The following is an 18,088-nucleotide window of genomic DNA, read 5'->3' as shown; positions in this document are numbered from 1 at the left end:
AGGAATTAAATGTATAAGAAGAGGCAAGATAAACATTCAACTAATATTAATCAAGACTAACAAGGATGATGAATTTTAGCATAGTGGAGCTTCTTGTGGATACAAACTAATATAAGGCTAGATTACCATTTCTCTTCCTCTCCATCTCAAATAACACATGCTCTTGTCTCTATCTACTTTGTGTTAATAGTACTCCTACTACCATTATTCATGTATGGTAATGATAATGAAGTTTCAAGGAGGTTATGCCATGTAAATTCAATAAATTCTTAAGTTAAGATCCATAATTTCTCCTACTTTGTCCTCTCTCTCTCTCTCTCTCTCTCTCTCTCTCTCTCTCTCTCTCTCTCTATATATATATATATATATATATATATATATATATATATATATATATATATATATATATATATATATATATATATAATTCTTTTGATCTATAAAGGGCTATAGCCAATGTATCTTATATTAAATTTAAAAACTAGATTAAAAAACATTAGAAAAGTCTGTGAATTTTGAAACTGAAGCCAAAGACCAAACTAGGTTGATCCTCTTGGATTCACAATCAAATGCCAATCTTTTCCTATTTTTTACATACTATTATCTTTTTAAAATTTATTTAAAGGTGAATTAAACATGTGCATTTATTAAATTTGGTGAATTTGATGTGATCAACAATTAATTTTCCTACATTACGGGTATTCTTCAATCAGTTGGAGTGTAAACAATCTTAAACTCTCCTATTACAAATCATGAAACATGTTAATATTCTAGCCTTATAATTCTATTTGTACACTTCTTAGGCACAAAAGTTATTAATAGATTGATAGTATCAAGAAAAACCAATAGTATCCATTCTATTTATAAAGCCTTAATATAGTTGAACCTATTTTTGAAATATATAATCTTGGTCCAAACTATTAAAGATTCTTTTTTTGTCATTATTTGAAAAAATTCTCTAGCTATTATGATTTGGAATCTATGGTGGGAGAGGAATTAGAGAAGTTTTAGGAAAGAGATTAATAAGGTGGAGGTAATTTTACATCGAATTGAGATTTCAATTTCATAATTAGTTGGGGCCTATACTACTAGAAATAAAAAGGTGGACTCCATCTTTACTTCATGGGATGATTCCATTCTTAAGAATTGGAAGCAAAAAGGTTGCCTTTCAAAGAGTCTTCTATCAAAAATGATCTACAAACCCAACATAAAAGATATCAAGTGGGAACCCCCAAATTTCAATAAGGTCAAATTGAATTTTGATGGAGCAGCCAAGGGAAACCGAGGGGTTTTAGGTATTGGGTGTATGGTAAGAAATAGTAGAGGGTTTGTTCTAGTGGCAGGAGTGACAAGGATAGTTGATGGATCAAATGATGTAGTTGAAGCTATGGCTCAAATTGGAAGCATCCACTTCTAGTAAAAGCATAGTATACAATGGGATTCAATGAACATTGTATTGGCAATGATTAGGTCTGAGTTCCCAAATTGGAAATTTGGATATATCCTCTACAAGACAATCAAATTATCATCCAATTTCAATGAACTCTAGATTCATCATTGTTTTAGAGAGGCAAATGGGTTAGAGCAACATGGGACTACCTCGTACTCCTTGCGAGAGGTACCTAACTACACTACAAACGAGGCGTACATACCTTACCCCCTTGTGGGATTTGAACTTACCTCTCTTTCAAGAGTACAAGTTCTCCACCACTAGAACAACTCAGATGCCCTTTTAAATAGCTCCAATGATGGTTTTGTAGCAAATTTCAAATAGGAAATTATCTTTAAGAATGATGTCACAAATCCTTAAGTAGCCACAACTTCCCCATTCTTTATCTCAACAACACGTGTCACACCTAGGCATTGATGTTGCATGTGTACTTGCCATGGTTTTTCTTCAACACGTGTCAGTCCTTTTTTTGTGGGTAGTGAAAAGGAAAATTTCAAAGGAATTTGCATCGTCTACAGAATTATTGCTTCAAAGCTTGCATACGTGAGCTTCATTAGAAGTAATTTCTATCTCCCACGTCCAGTACGATGGAATGGAAGGGCTATAAAGGTCGAGATTTTTGCCATTATTTTCTCATCGAGCAAATGGAATCTCTTGAACACGGACATCTAGCTAGTGTGTATGAAATGTATACGCTGCTTAATAAAAGAACCCTTGTCCCATTCAAGAATTGGGATTTCCCAACTTTTGGAAAATTCTCAAGGTAGCATCTCAAAAGGGTGTTCAAATGTAACTATTCAAAGGTGGAGAAGGCCATAGTAATGATTGTTGGCAGGGAGCTGTTGTAGCCAAAGGCACCAAGGATTCTATACTCCTCTCAAGTTGCCTGTGCTTTCTTATCAAATTGTTTTGATTTGCTACAAAATTATGGTTTGCCATGAAGAATTATGACTTGTTTGATAGGAAAGCTTGGGTAGGAGGGTTATTCCCCCATAAATTTCTGAAAAGGAAGCCTGTGTATGTCAAAATGTTTGATGCAAATAAAATTGGTTTGGAATTAAATAATTGCAAACAATTTGAAGGGGAATTAAGCCTATTTGCAAAGTTTACTTCTTGGGTGGAGGCGAAAAGAGTATCTGTAGTATTTTAATTTGCAAAGTTTACTTCTTGGGTGGAGGCGAAAAGAGTATCTGTAGTATTTTATGTTGTGCACTTCCTTCTTGTGCATAAACCCCAACTGGTAAAGGTGGTCCACCTCTCGAAGGTTGAAAATTCTTGGGATGAGAATCAGGTCGAAGTTGCAGTGGTTTTGGTAGCTCCATCTAGGGTGGAGAAGCATTTTGATAAATCTGTGTATGAGAAGGTTGGGAAAAATTCTTTAAAATAATTTTGGATTTCAAAGATATTTTGGCCTTTTTGTTTATGCCCAATTTTAGTTTTTTGTGGGATTTTGTAAATATACTAGTCTAAACTCTGGTTTCGTATCCTCTTTGGTGGTTTAGGTGGTTATATGGTTGCCTTTTAGCTTTCTGATTTGGATACTATTATTCATTTATTAGAAACTTTATTTTATATATGTATGTATGTTTTTCAAAATCAAAAATATATTTTAGGCTTCATAAATATATTGAAACACTGAATTTAAAAAGAAAAAATAACCAACAAATTATCACAAATGTAAAACAATCCAAATACAAGATCAAAAAAAGACAACAGTTATTTATTTTTAAATACAAATAATTTAAAACCATAACAGTAAAAGATTTTATAAAAGATCTGTCTATTCATTATTTGGTCAGGCAAGTTGCCCTGTGCCCAGATTTACATTTTCGAAAAAGCCTAAGAAGCAAAAGAACTACAGTCGTCCTTTAGGATTGTTCCAGATACCTGCTGAATGCTTCAAATACAGAAGCGATCAACACTACCATTCAAGATGATATTTCTAAGAAGCCTTGGTGAGCTGTGTAAAAATGGCGGAGGACGAGGATTCATCAACAGCGAAAGAATCATAGCGAAGAAAAAGATGCGCCACAAGAAGCCTGGCGACCATAATAACAATATCCTTCCCAGCACACTGCTTATTATCAGCTGTCGCCTCCTCCGTCTCCCGCCCGTTAGACCACAGCACATACTCCAAAAGGTTCTCCCCTTCCTCTCCAAGAAACCTCCCTGGGACAAACTCCTCGGCATTGGCAAAAACACGAGGATCCTTTGTAGCCAGAGGCTGATACGCACCAAGCAGCTCTCCTTTCTTTATCTCATACTGCGCCTCGTACGACTCCACCATGAAATCCCTCTTTGCCCGAGCGTACTGCAACGGCACTGGTGGCTCCATCCTCAGCACTTCGTACACCACAGAGCGCACAAGCGGCATGCACTCCAACGCCTTCATATTCAGCCCTCCGTTTGCCTCCATTGCCCCGCGCACTTCTTTGGCGATCTCTCTCTGGAAATCTCCGCCCGCCTTGGCAATACACTTGACAATACTGGGGAAAAAGATGAGCATTCCACCGAAGGCGTTGAAGCCGAGGTTGAAGAGGAGGTCGTGACAGGCCTCGTCTCTTGGAATACCCATGTCTTTAACTGCCATATCGAGAACTGGCGATCCGCGCTTGTCGATGAAATCATAAAGCTTCTGATAGTTTCCGGAGACGAGAGCGAAGGGAAGTGGAATTGAGTGTATTGTGAGCTCGTCGAGAACCTTGGGCAAAATGCCGGAGCTAGCAATTGGGGCAACTTGAGGCGCGAGCCAGGTGGTCACATAGATGGATCCTTCGGTCCCCAGACTGCCCGGGGCAGGAGCCACTGGATCTGCTCCGACGAGAGCCCGGCAGAGAAAATTGAATATCAGATCGTCGACCTGCCCGCTGAAAGCCGCCTTGCCTTCTTTCTCGAATTCCTTTTCGACTTCAACGCACAGCTCTTCGAATGCCCTGGCAAATTCGGGCAGGATCCTTGGGTGGGACATCTTGAGTACCTCGAAGCAGAAGGCCTTGAGCTTGCCGTGAGATTTTTCAGAGGGGTCTTGGTAGACAGCTGTCCTGTAGCCGCCGGTGAAATCGGTGCTGGGCATGTAGGCTCCGGTGAGCACGTCTCTCTTGTCGACTTTGGTGAGGTCGAAGAGGGTAGGGAAGGTCTTGGCGTCGAGGAGCATGATCACCCTAGGGTCCGACACGATGGGCGGACCAGGCGGCATGTTTACTCTTAATACGGTGCTCTTGTATTTCTGTATGCGGGTCTTGAAGAAGTTCTCGGCGCCTTCCGTGACGAAGTAGTCGAAGCGGTCGACGAGAGAGCCGACTAAGGGCAGGCCATGGGACCCCGGGATTTCTTTCACTGGAAGACCAGGAAAAACTCCTGGTGTGGCCATGCTTGCAAACGTTCGGAGCATCATCTTCTTCCTGCTGGAACGGAAAACTCTCTGATGCGGGTTACAATATCCCGACCCTCGATGCGAACTTTTAAAGCAAATGGAAAAGGGATAAGATTTGACGGTTGGACTCGCTCGGTCCTTTATAAAAAGATTTTGATATTATACATACACACCGATCTCTAAAATTAAAAATTGAAAGTTGGACTCACTCAATCCTTTATAAAAAGATTTTGATATTATACATACACACCAATCTGTAAAATTTAAAATTTATTATTAGTTTTCATCAATTAAAAAATTTAAAACGTTAAAATTTATTCTATGGTTGGTTAGTTAATTGATTGAGTTTAATTATTGGGAATGATTTATTATTAAATATTGTTGAATTTTATGGTGAAATCAGAATTTTGGTCAATAGTAAGAAGATAAAAATATACTTCTTTTCGATAGAAATGATGTGTATAATTGTTATTGATTAGTTAATCATTAAAGTATGTGATATTTAAACAAGTGATGAGGATGATAATATACTTCTTGATTACCGTCAAATCTTTTGAATATACAATTCATCTTAATTAATGAGGTTGGTCAATTATTAAGTATTGTTGAATACTATGATCAAATAAAAAATTTCGTCAATAGCAAAAGGATAACAATATACTACTTTTTGATAGGAATGATGGGTTTTGGCTATGGGAGGGATTATTTGCACCTACCCTATATTGTAATTATAAGGCAACACTCATACTACTCTATGGCGTGGGTGTAAATAATCCCCCCCATAGAGAACATCGGAATGGTGTATATAATTGTCATTGATTGTGTGATCATTAAAACATGTGACATTTGCACAAAGTGATGAGGATGATATTTTACTTCTTCATTATGCCCAAATCTTTTGAAAGTACAATTCATTCTTAATTCATGAAGATGGTCTATTAGTAAATATTGTTAAATTTTATATTCAAATGAAAATTTTGGTCAATAATAGGAGGATGACAATATACTACATTTTGATAGCAATGATGTGTATAACTGTTATTGATTGGTTGATCATTAAAGCATGTGTTATTAATGATGATAGTGTACTTGATTACAGCCAAATCATTTGAAAGTACAACTCGTCCTAGTTAGTAAGGATAATCTATTATTAAATATTGTCGAATTTAAAGGTCGAATGAAAATTTCGGTCAGCAACAAGATAAAAGTAGACTACTTCTTGATAGAAGATGTGTATAACTCTTATTGATCAGTTAATCATTAAAGCATGCAATATTTAAGCAAAGTGATGAAGATGATAGTGTACTTCTTGATTACATTCAAATCCTTTGAAGTACCATTCATCTAAGTTCGATGTAACAAAGTAGAACTCTTTATTAATGATTGGGACTAACTTTGACATAGTCAAGTACCTTCAATTCCAAATCTCTCTTAAATAATGATTAGGGGAGAGGACCCAATAGATAAGCACCCTATCTTCAAGCTTCTCAATATCTTACGTGAAAATTTCAAATCACCCTCAATTTTTTACAATAGTTTACTTGGCAAGTCCCTTATAATTAAAGTTTCAAGGCCACATTAGCATACTTTTTGTCAAGGTGTTCAAAAAGACCCCAAAAATGGTGACATCAATAATGTATGGTAAGTCATGTGTTATTGATAAACTAATATGGTCTCACATGATTTGTTAATTTTTTAAATCAAAAGAATACATTCCATTCAATTATAGGTCCTCATCATCAACACGAAAAACTTTAGAATACAACTATTGATTCAATCTTATAAAAAATTATTAAACGTTACATCAACAAATGATGGAACAACTATTAAAACATACTCATATACTAAATCCTTTCCCCCTAAAACTAATTTTGATATAAAAATATCTTATGAAAATTAAACTCTCTAATAATTAATTGTGTTGGTGTAAATAATTATTTATCATGGATATTATTACACCTTACTTAAGTTTACTTAAGAAATGCATTTCATAGTAGTTTGGGTATGAGACACTTGGGTGTTTGTGCTACATTGGAATAGTGTGTGTAGGAGAATTTTCACCTTTTGTGGACTTATCTTGTTGTTACATTCCACATTCAGTGGGTGATCCACCTCATGTGGAATATTATATTGTTTCTCCTACCTACCCACACCTATTTCCTACCTACCCTTGTTTTTTATTGAGCCACATGTCATGTTTGTGTGCTCACATATCCATATAGCCTTGCCTATATAAGCAGACTCATATTCATTGTATGTAACGATTGATGATCCAGTTGATCAGTATTTTTTCTTGATTGAATACAATTTATTTCTATCATCTATTTTGTCTCTCTATTATATTTTTCATTGAACCCTTGATCTAGGCAAAATCTCACAAATTGAACTAATTTCATATAACAAATTAGATCTACTTCCTAATAACCAACAATTATTTTGACTTAACTAAACTCTTTATTTATAATTGGTTAGTTAAAAGAACGACTCCATATTTAAATAAATGCTTTCATATAATGTTAAAATGTCGACGTTTAAGTTAACCAGTTATTTCCATAAAAAAACAGATATAAAATTTGCTCCCGTGATTCCATTGTAAAGCATGCAGTAGATAACCTCAAAGAAAGAAAAAAATCAGAGGCATTAAATTATAGACAGTTAAAGTGACTACATGTTTGCAATCGACTAATAATGGGCGGCTTTGTTAATCGTGAGAGAACACGTGCTAGTTGAGTTAAATTATTTATTTTGTCGTCTTCTGACACGACAAATGACTCGAGCCTAACCCTTACGTTGCATTAAATTTGCAGCTTTATAAGTTTGCGATTTGCGCAATTTTAGGGTACACGTCAATATGGAATAAATACCATATCTTAAACATTCAATACATGATACTATTGAATTTGCATGAATTAAAAAAAAAATTGAAACCAAACATTTTATTAAATATTTTTGTGAAGCCTATATGCATATATCCAATTTCTCATAAGTGCTTGCCACGCATTTGAAGCCAACCATACCATAAATTGGTATGCAAAGAATGTTTTAAGTAGGAAAGCCAACCATACTACAAATTGGTATGAAAGAATTTCAAATAAGGTATTAGGACCCTTTTTTCCTTTTTTTATTCTTTCTTCTTCTTTCTTCTTTTTTTTTTTTTGTCAAATGTTGATTATTTAAAAAACAATTGAAATGATTCATTTTCAATTGTCATTGAATTTCTTTTATCGCAATTCAAAATTTTCATTTAACAAGAAATTTAGGTGGTGTAGGATTAATAATGGAACTAAGTTAATGGTGTTTGTATTTATTTGATGGTGTGTTATATTTTTATATATAGTTATAATATTTTATACTTTAAAGATTTGATATAATATATCTTTTAACAATATTGTAAATATGTTTCCTAGTAGATTTAAATATGCTTACTAATATAGTGATGAAAAAGGTGTTGTCTTTAAATTTTTTGTATTGCATTAATAGAGATTAGAAGGAAAGTTAATGTATTGAAATTTATAGGAAAACTAAATTGGGAAGTGCAAATAGAAGGAAATAAGAAACATGACAACACAATACAGAGTGCAATCTGATGTTGTCCCTCTCACACAATATCATTGATATCTCATGTTCATATCAAGAGACAATAAAAATAAGAAAGAAAGAAAAGTGGGTGATACCAAATGAACAAAAAATGAATAAAATTATTCTAATCTATGTATTCAATGAAATGAAAATAAAAAGATGAGAATATGCAAAGCATTCTTTAATTTATCCTTGAGAAACCTAAAGCTAATAAAAGAGAAATTATTGAGGTTACTAAGGAGCTTTCTATTAATTTTCAATACTTTTCTTATCTATCTTTTAACTTTCGTGAGTATCGAAGATGAATAAAATGATATAATATTATCTTTTCTTCTATAATAAGTGTATCTAGGAATCAAAAGAATAGTGACAATGTAAAGAGTGGAAACTAGAGTGTAAGTGTGTTTGTGTGTGTGTGTGTGTGTGTGAGTGTGAGAGAGAGAGAGAGAGAGAGAGAGAGAGAGAGAGAGAGAGAGAGAGAGAGAGAGAGAGAGAGAGAGATGCCAAGATAACTATAAAAGTGCTTTATAATAATAATAAAGAATAGATGAAAGGCAATATAAAATAAAACAAAAAAATGTCATTTATAGAAGCTGATGAAGCCAATGGTACAAGATTGCTATCAAATGTCACAAACCTTCATGAAGATTATTGTTTTAGTGTTTGTGTACTCACACAAGAGAAACCAAAGACAACACCAATGTTATAGTAAACTACACAAAGTTTTATATATATCTTGGCATGTGAGATTTTGTAAGATTGAATGATAATGGGAGAAATTGTATAGAAAGTAACAAGCATTAGGGAGATATGCATGATAAAGATCCATATAGTTTATTCCCAAATTGTTACTATTGACCTAGGGAGGTAGGAAATGGAAAAGTACTTAGAAATAACTATTGAACAAGAAAATATTGTAGGACCATAGCATGCCTTGTAGAAAATTTCATATCATCCTAATGTCTGGATGGTTTTAGCACTAGAAAATGATTAAATCAGGAGAATTATATGATTAATATGTATGTAACATTAATTTTAACAGAAAGGTCCATAGGATGCCCAAGGCCTTAGCACCTCATGAAGAAAATGACTAAGTTTATTAGTTCATATTATGTTAGAACATTTCTCACATAATGTAGATAAATTACATGCACAACAAATTAAATTTAAAATATTGAAGATCAATCTTGTAATAGTAAATATCACTTTCATTATTTTATGTGTTAGATTAGAATATGAAAGAATGGATAGATTAAAGCTATTTATTTTATTTTATTTTTTGTCATGAATCAAATGATCATATCACTGATATTATTCCTCCATCATTCATTTAAAATTTAAATGTACACTTGATATCATTTAATTCTCATACATTTATCACAAGTATCTGCCCAACTTCTATTTATCTAGATCAATTATTTACAATAAATTATCATTAAATTTAGTTAAAAAAAATTCACTTCTTTATATTTATCATATTGAGAGGCATCCTGTAATGATAGGACAGAGGAGGAACATATGATGTCATGACCATATGAAAAAACAGATGGAGCAAATCTTTCTACTTTCCTTGGAAATATCTTGTCCACATGAATTGTGAGTTTCAGGCAATAAAACAGAAGTAAAGACAATTTTCAGGCACGACCAAAAAACAAAATCTTTTCCTTGTATTCGATAATCTGGCATGAGAGAACCGAAGGCAATCGGTGATGAAGATAAAGAGATAATGAAGGTAAGGTGGTAATTAAAATGGTGTTTACCTTTTTAGCTGTATTTTCATGAAGACATGTTCATTAATTCTTGAGAATGTATTTAAGCTTATTGTTAGCACCTGTTTAAAGAATATGTATGCTTGTGTCGCACTATTGCTGAAATTTATTGGTATTAATGGTAGTTAAAACAATGATTTTTATTTATTTTTCACTACAGAGGTACATTTATATTCATGTTGTTCAAGTTGGAATTTTATACCTTTATTTATAATTTGTACATTTAGAGTATCGTAATGAGCATCTTAATAGAAGTTAAATACTCTTTCAATTTAGAGTTTACAAGCTACATTAACAAGTGGTCACTACTTTAGTAGTAGTTTTGACAAGCAAGAATGACTTGGTATGTAATGAAGTGTCACTAGAGTCATTAGCTAATTGTATAATAACTCCTCATTAACAAATAAAATGTCAGTTTAATTTGGATAAAGCAATGGAGTTTCATTGTCTCTAAAAGATAAATATGAGATATTGAGCAACAATCTTCATGAAGAACAAAATCATCATGTAATGGAGAAGTACGAGATGAAAAAATCATTATATGACTTCATCCTATAAGGGAAAATGTAGCTCATGTTAGACATTATCTTAGGGCTCCTCATAAGATACCATATTTGGAGATAAGAAAGAAACAATGCGGAGATTGAAATAGCATCACAAAACATGTAAATTTCATAACTAAACAAAGCATACTCTCCTCACACAAAACAACATCCCTACTATGTAGATTCAAATGATTATACAAACAAAGAAATAACAAGGCTAGTGGAATAAGCTAAAAAAAAAAGAGCATCATTATAAAACATGATTTTGTAAGGAGTGTCATGGTGCAGGGAAAAAGAGAAGAAGTAATACAAAAAAAATATCTACTAATGTAAATAACAATCAAAGAGTATGGTGAGGGATCAAACAAATATGAAATAATGAAAGTTCAAACATTAAGAAAATTAAAAAAATATGAAATAATGAAAGTTCAAATATCAAATAAAAACATAAAATCAAATAAAAATCATAAAATCAATAATGTAATATTTTAAAATCATAAATGCAAAGCTTAGAATATTAGCTTGGGTTTTGAATGTTAGCTTGGCCAAAAACCTAGAGAAATAAATTAAAATCACTATGTAAAACTTGAAATATACATTAACTAATCAATACTAACATCAAGTGTCTTAGAAATATGAGTTGGGAATGATAAATATGATAAAATTTTAAATGCTCAATTTTTTAAAAAAAAATTACAAGTATTTCGCTCTAGGATCAATGTAGCTAATGAATCTACAAATTATCTTAGAATACTTTGTTAGTGTTGCAAAAAATCAACATTAAAATTAAATACTCAAAATTTAAAATAACAAATGCAAGTATATAGTTTTGTCTTTCATATACATTATAAATCTTCTATGAAATTTATAGTAGTTTTATGTTGCCAAAAAAAAATTCCTTAGATGAATGAATAAAAGAAATCTATAAAATCTTTGTCTTCCTATTAGTTTCAAATCTGCAATTGTGAGATCCATCTTGTAAGTGTGGATTTGAATTTAATTCATAAATTTGTTCTTTGTCCATCAATTTGATCTTTGATTGTTTTTCGAATTTCACTTAAGCTACTTCAATATATTTAGTCATATCTCACATTAAAAAGAAAGAAAGATCTTCTATAAATTTTTATTAGCATATTTCTTAAATAATCATTTGTTTACTTTAGTCCATATAAGAAATACAAAGCTGTAGACTTTTGAAAGAAATTGAAAAATAAGAAGTAATTCAAATAATAACTTTAATTAATTCTAATAAATAAAAAAATAATTATTTTATTACCGAATCAATATTATATTTTAACAAAAATATATGCATGCATAAAATTATTTTCTTTAAAAAATACTGTATTTGTAAATTTGGCTTTTGGATTTGACTGCCTGAACAATTTTTATATGATGGAAAAAATTGTTCACACAATCAATCAAATGATAAGAAAAATCATTCATGCAGTCAAATCCAGAAATGAAATTTACAACTTATTATGAACGATAGAAATTTCATAAAGTTAATACTATATTTGTTTTCCTTGTTGTGTGAATAAATTGGGAGGAAAGACAAATAAATATCTCTTTCATATATTTAATAATCCAGAGCACCAAACATGGTGTGCCACAGAAAATCAGCGTAATCTATGTTGAGGATAAAGAGATAATATCCCACCAATCAACTGAGATGAGACAAACGGGAAATTTCAGAAACAGACATATTAATATCTTTTAATAATCCTGCCCATGAAACATAGTGTGCCACGGAAAATCAACGTGATCTATGCTCAAGACAAAGAGATAATACCAATATGGAAAATCAACAGTATGGATTCAATTGCGATGAGACAAATTGGAAATGGTGAGATATCGTAAGTCACTGGAACCCAAAAGCAGCGTTGTGACGACTGCACATGTTTTACACTGTTCAAAAATTTTTAATGTTTTTATTTGATAGCCATTTAAAGATGATGTATGTGTGCTTTATACGATTGTCAAATATTTGATCATAATAAGTTAGATTTCTTAAGTTTATTAATGAGCATGTTAGCAGTAAAGCTCTTTACAATTTGGTGAATTTCGTTACACGAGTAGGTAGCATCATGATAATAATGAAGGTGTAAGTAATGAAATTGTGAAAGAAAGAAAAGAAGAATTATTGTTCATGAAAAAAATCTAGCAATACAAATTATGGTGAGAGATTCTATAGAGATAAAATAATACATCACTTTTTTGGAAAATTAGAAAAATAAAGCACTTTAGGAAGGGTATTTTAATATCTTAATGATTTCAGGGTTCTCTTTCATAGTGCGTTGGTTAAGTGGTGGTGTTGTTGTTTTGGTCACCATGGTTCAAACCCTCACTAGGCCTTTATGATTGTAGGCTTGCGCTTTTGCCAATCCATGGTGCTCGCGGGATTGAGCATGAGCTTTGGTAAATGGAGATGAGATCTTCCATTTGTGACCTCATCGATTCATAGGTCTAAGTCAAAAGAATTTCACATGAAGTGGAAGGGTGTGTTGCACTAGCATCATCATTCATGTTAAAAATTTTACTAAGCACTTATATTAAAATATGTATATCTTAACAAATTATTAAATAAATATAAGAATCAATAATCATATAAGTTATTTAAACATAGTAAAATCTTAAATAAATATTTAAAACAATGAGCACTACAATAGAGTTTTAATTTTTTGCTTGACAAAATAACCTATTGAAATGAAATATATATTTACGTAAAAATAACAAGGAAAATTAATTATGGGTCGAGCGAGTGGGGGTAGGGCCATACATGACTAAAGTAGCAATATGGTCCTAGCCTACGTGGCTAAAATTGGGGTGCAAACCTCAAGCATTGCAGAGGTGGTAGTTTTTTATCATGGAATAGTAATTGCAAGAGATAGAGGGTATGGATGAATCATTATTGAAGGAAATTCAAAGAATAATATATTAATTCTGAAAAAAGAAGCCAAACCTGATTGGAAATGTGAACACCTCATCATCATGTGTCTTGATCTCCTCCCTAGGATTGGCCATGTAAGACTCAGTCATACATGGAGAGAGGGAAATAAAGTAGCATATAGGATAACTAATCTTGACTTTTTTTCCAATCATATTTAAATATGGATGAATTTGCATGAAATTTTTAATGAAATTCAAGCCATTACCCTTGCAAATATAAGGCCTAATGATGCAAAATAATCTTAAGATTTCATTTATATTTCTTGTCATAGTTGCCTTATCTGCGAATCATTCAATGTTTAGGTGGCATGCATTCAATTATGGTAATATTAGTTGCACCTTCTCCAATTCTAACCCATGTTATCCTTTTCATACACCTAGAATCCAAATTCCCTTTTTGGTTTTCGCCTTTGATCTCATTGTGTTAGCTATGGGGGATGACCTTATTCAAACTAAGCTAGATAGTTGTGATGCTTTAAAAAAAAATTCTAAGTTGTGGTCAAAAGTGGTAAAGGGAAACCTTGTGAGCTATGTGGAAAGAATTATGTAGAGGGTGAAAAATTAGGGTTTGCACCATTACATGTAAGAAGACCACTAATTTTTTATTAATTACCTTTACATTAGGGAAAGGTGAAATTTGATAGATATAAGCTCAAAATACCAAGATTCTAATTAGATTGAGCCCACCATTTCATCCTCCAAATGCATTACTTCAATAACCTCTTGATTAGATCTCTATAACCAAACCTTCATAAACACTCTAAAAATAAAGCAATGGTTATCAAAATATGAAAGTCCTACCAAATCTCCTTACTACTACCAGATCTAGACATCTATTGTTGATCTCCATTCTTCACATCTCTCAACTCAAGGATTCAACCACTACCTATAGCAGTATACTTGCTCCATGTTCATTTCAAACATTAACTTCAATGTATATGCTATCATATACAACTTTGGTGTAAACTGCAAGCTACACTTTACTTATCTTTCGAATAATGAACCAATGACTTGATCACGATTTGACAAATGCTCTATTTTTGCAACTATATACCAATGATCCTAGCAATCCCAAAATTTGTTGAGATCTTGAATATGTTGATCTATAGGTCGATGCTAAGATATGCTAATTCAACACAACTTCCAATACAAATCATTGATTCAAAAATGATATGTGGTCTCACCTTGTCAAGTTATCACATATGGAAATCCTTTGTTTGTTTTAAATCTACACAATTCATTATTGGCTAAGTACACACTCTATTACCATCATTCGAGTGTATTCTTTCATAAATGATCTGACAAGACTTCCTCAATACTCAGGATAGGTGTTAAATTCCAAATCATTGATGAAAGAACTTTTTTATTATACCACAAAAAAAAAACTCTACTACCAAATAATAATTTCATTGTCTAAATGGATCTCATTTTCAAAGAGATCAAAAACACATTGTAACACACTCACCAATCACTTCATATAATTTAACTATTGCATGAACTAACAAAATAAAAATAGACATGGTATCAAATATTTTTTCTTCATACAAATACTTCTATCTCAATGATATTCCCCTTTGTAAGTGATTCACAAAACTTGGTATCTTGAATGACACTTAAGCTCTCTTCATTGAATAGTGGTGACAATTCTTCTTGGATACTGATGGTCGCGCCCACAAAAGGATATGAAAATCAAAGTAAAACCTTTCCTGGGAATTGGGCATTCCAACAGGTGATCAATATCTCTCTTCTGTAGACGTTCATTTACTTGTCAAACCAGGGGACGTATACTTTAAATGGCGCAGCAAAATATATGCACTAGGAACTTATTTTGGTCAAATCCTAGCGGAAATACATACTGAAAAGAAATCCTACCTACGCTACAGGAAGGTAATGCAAAGCTTTTTAACTCAACTATGATTTGATTACGACAGAAACCATAATAACTACAACTGAAACACAAACTATGAACTGGCCTTATGCTGCAGGAACAGACACAGTGATGGATTCCTTGTCCTGCAGGAGCAATGTAAAGCTGAGTTTGTATAAAAACTTTAAAGATGAAAGCAAACTGAAGCTTAACAGGAAAGAACAACTAACTAACTAGCTACAGATACCTACTAAGTGGGCCCCCTTAGTAAGCATCTCCTGATTACGCAGATATGAAACTCAGAACTTCATTGAACTTTATTCATAAAAATAGAATGATATACATTGCTTTGTTAATATGGAAACTAACAACAAACTTTGCTTCTGGTTAAATAGATTCTGTCTTTCATTATCATCTTGATTCTTACATGACATCTACTATTCTTATTCTATCCTTCTCTCGCGCTGGAGGAGAAGATTTATTTAAAAACAGGGGAGCAACTAACTAACTAACTCCATAAAAGAAAGACGTGGAAGTAAAAACATATCCTCGAATCAAGGAACAAACTTCATAAATGAGTTTATGCGTTCAACCCGATCAGAGAGAATCTAGCACTCCACTCTTTGTCATTAAAATTCTTTCCCATGATTTCAGTCAAAGAGTCTTTGCCGGAGCTTCCTCGAAGTCGTGCAGGAAATGGACTTTATTGCAAGGCCGAGATTGGCTGCGCTTGACTTGATCATTCTTCAACAACCTGTGAAACAAAAGGTAACAGGCAACAGAAAAGGCGTATGGCACATACACAATATCCATTCATTAATCACACATTTTAGATTTACTTCATCATTCAAAAACTGTATACGATATACCAGTCATTTTAGGGAGTCAACGGGGCAATAAATGCAATCAAGTTAATCACAAAGAGCTGTAGGAATATAAAAGTTTCTTGCTACAGGATATCCCAAAAAGGTTTCACAAAGTTTGAACATCCATGAAATAATAAAAGTAAAGGCATTTAAAAGTTTTATCAAAACATCCAAATTATGAGCATTTTTTTAAGCTCATCAAATACTATCTTCACTTTGGTAACCCTTACTCCTTCCTGGAGCAATTCTTGAAGTATATATTTTTGTTCTTAAATTCATTTTCTTTAGATCTCCTTTTGATGACTTCTTTGTGCTTAGCGACAACTTCATGTTGTTTCTAGTAACATTTCCAAAGCTTGAAGCAAGGTCAAAATTAAATCATTGACTATCCTATTGCTTACTTGTGAGATTTCATTGTTTCCAACTTTCCCTTATTTCTGAAAATAAAGATATCCCATCACCTAAAACGGTTGGCAAATCAAAAGAGAGTTGCCTCAAGCTCTAGTCTACTCATATGTTTGATTGTGGAATTGATCCGATAATTAGAAATAATAATACAAACAATTAAATGCTTAAGCATGACTCTTAAAATCCAAATCTTTATATCAAACATCTACATACTAATAATATAAACTCTATTTGGCTATTGCCTTACAAGATTGATTTATCTTTTGTCATTTTTTACTTGTCCTACTTTGAGATAAAGAACTCCATGTCTATGATGAGATAACCCTAGAGTGGATCTAATCTAATCACACTCAAGTATTATTGCACTATCTTCGATTAAGATAGATATTATTCATGCTTCATCACAAAAGAGTAGGCCCTTTTCCTTCAAATGAGTAGAAAGAAGACATGTTGTACCCTGAGATCTGGCAAGTGTAGGTGGAGCGTATTGTGAGGAACTAGAATCCCATTAAGAATGACTAGGATGATGTTAGGTTGGTTCCTTCTTCGAACTATTTTAATTACAAAATCTAACAGTGGTAGTTTTTGTTCTAGTTCTATTAGTGTTATTTTCTGCTCTATAACTAAGGACAATTATTTAAATAGGCTTGTGTGACTTATTTTGGTTGTTTATATTCAAATTAAGTACTTTAATGCTATTATGGCCTCTTTATAGTTATATGCTAGTAGTTGTAATATGGATACAAGGAGGATAGATAGGGTTATTATGTTTACCTATATGGGTATGCTATTTTTTTTATTACTTTTGAGAGATATTTCAATGCTTTTTTGGTGTTTGGTTGTCTGATGCCAATGACTATTTAGCAGCTCTCAAGTTTTAATTTTTTGTTAGGGTTTACGACTTCCTCCCTACTAAATTAATTAAAAAAATAAGCATAGAAATAGTTTGGCTTTGATATATAAAATGATGAACCATAAAATGCAACAGTGAATAAACATATTCTAAACACATGAATCTCACTTTGATTCTTGAGCAACTTCTCACAAATTAATTAAGTTTCCATTCATGCTTAGAATTTAAGACATTCATCACAATATAAAATGCATAGACCAAGATGTTTGCCGATCACAAAAAATGGTGCATATTTTCTTCAATAAATCAAATGGTGTTATATGGAAACTAGTTTTCCAAATTATAATGTTAAATGAACATTCTTTGCCTTGGCCTCTCTTCTATTCTACTAATTGACTTATGCCTTCCTATTGCCTATATTCTATGCACTCT

The 18,088-nt window shown here is 32.6% G+C and overlaps 1 protein-coding gene across 1 annotated transcript; it reads right to left on the bottom strand.

The window, feature by feature from the left end:
• Window positions 1-3,154: 3,154 nt before the first annotated feature.
• LOC131027364 (allene oxide synthase, chloroplastic) lies at window positions 3,155-4,973 on the bottom strand. The gene has a single exon (XM_057957400.2). It carries the CDS (start codon window positions 4,842-4,844, stop codon window positions 3,393-3,395), a length of 1,452 nt encoding a protein of 483 aa, XP_057813383.2. The 5' UTR covers window positions 4,845-4,973; the 3' UTR covers window positions 3,155-3,392.
• Between the last annotated feature and the right edge of the window lie 13,115 nt (window positions 4,974-18,088).

This window comes from Cryptomeria japonica, chromosome 1 (genome assembly GCF_030272615.1).
Source record: "Cryptomeria japonica chromosome 1, Sugi_1.0, whole genome shotgun sequence".
NCBI lineage: Eukaryota > Viridiplantae > Streptophyta > Pinopsida > Cupressales > Cupressaceae > Cryptomeria > Cryptomeria japonica.
Note: the sequence above shows the minus strand (reverse complement) of the source record. Positions and strands in the feature narration are given on the sequence as shown.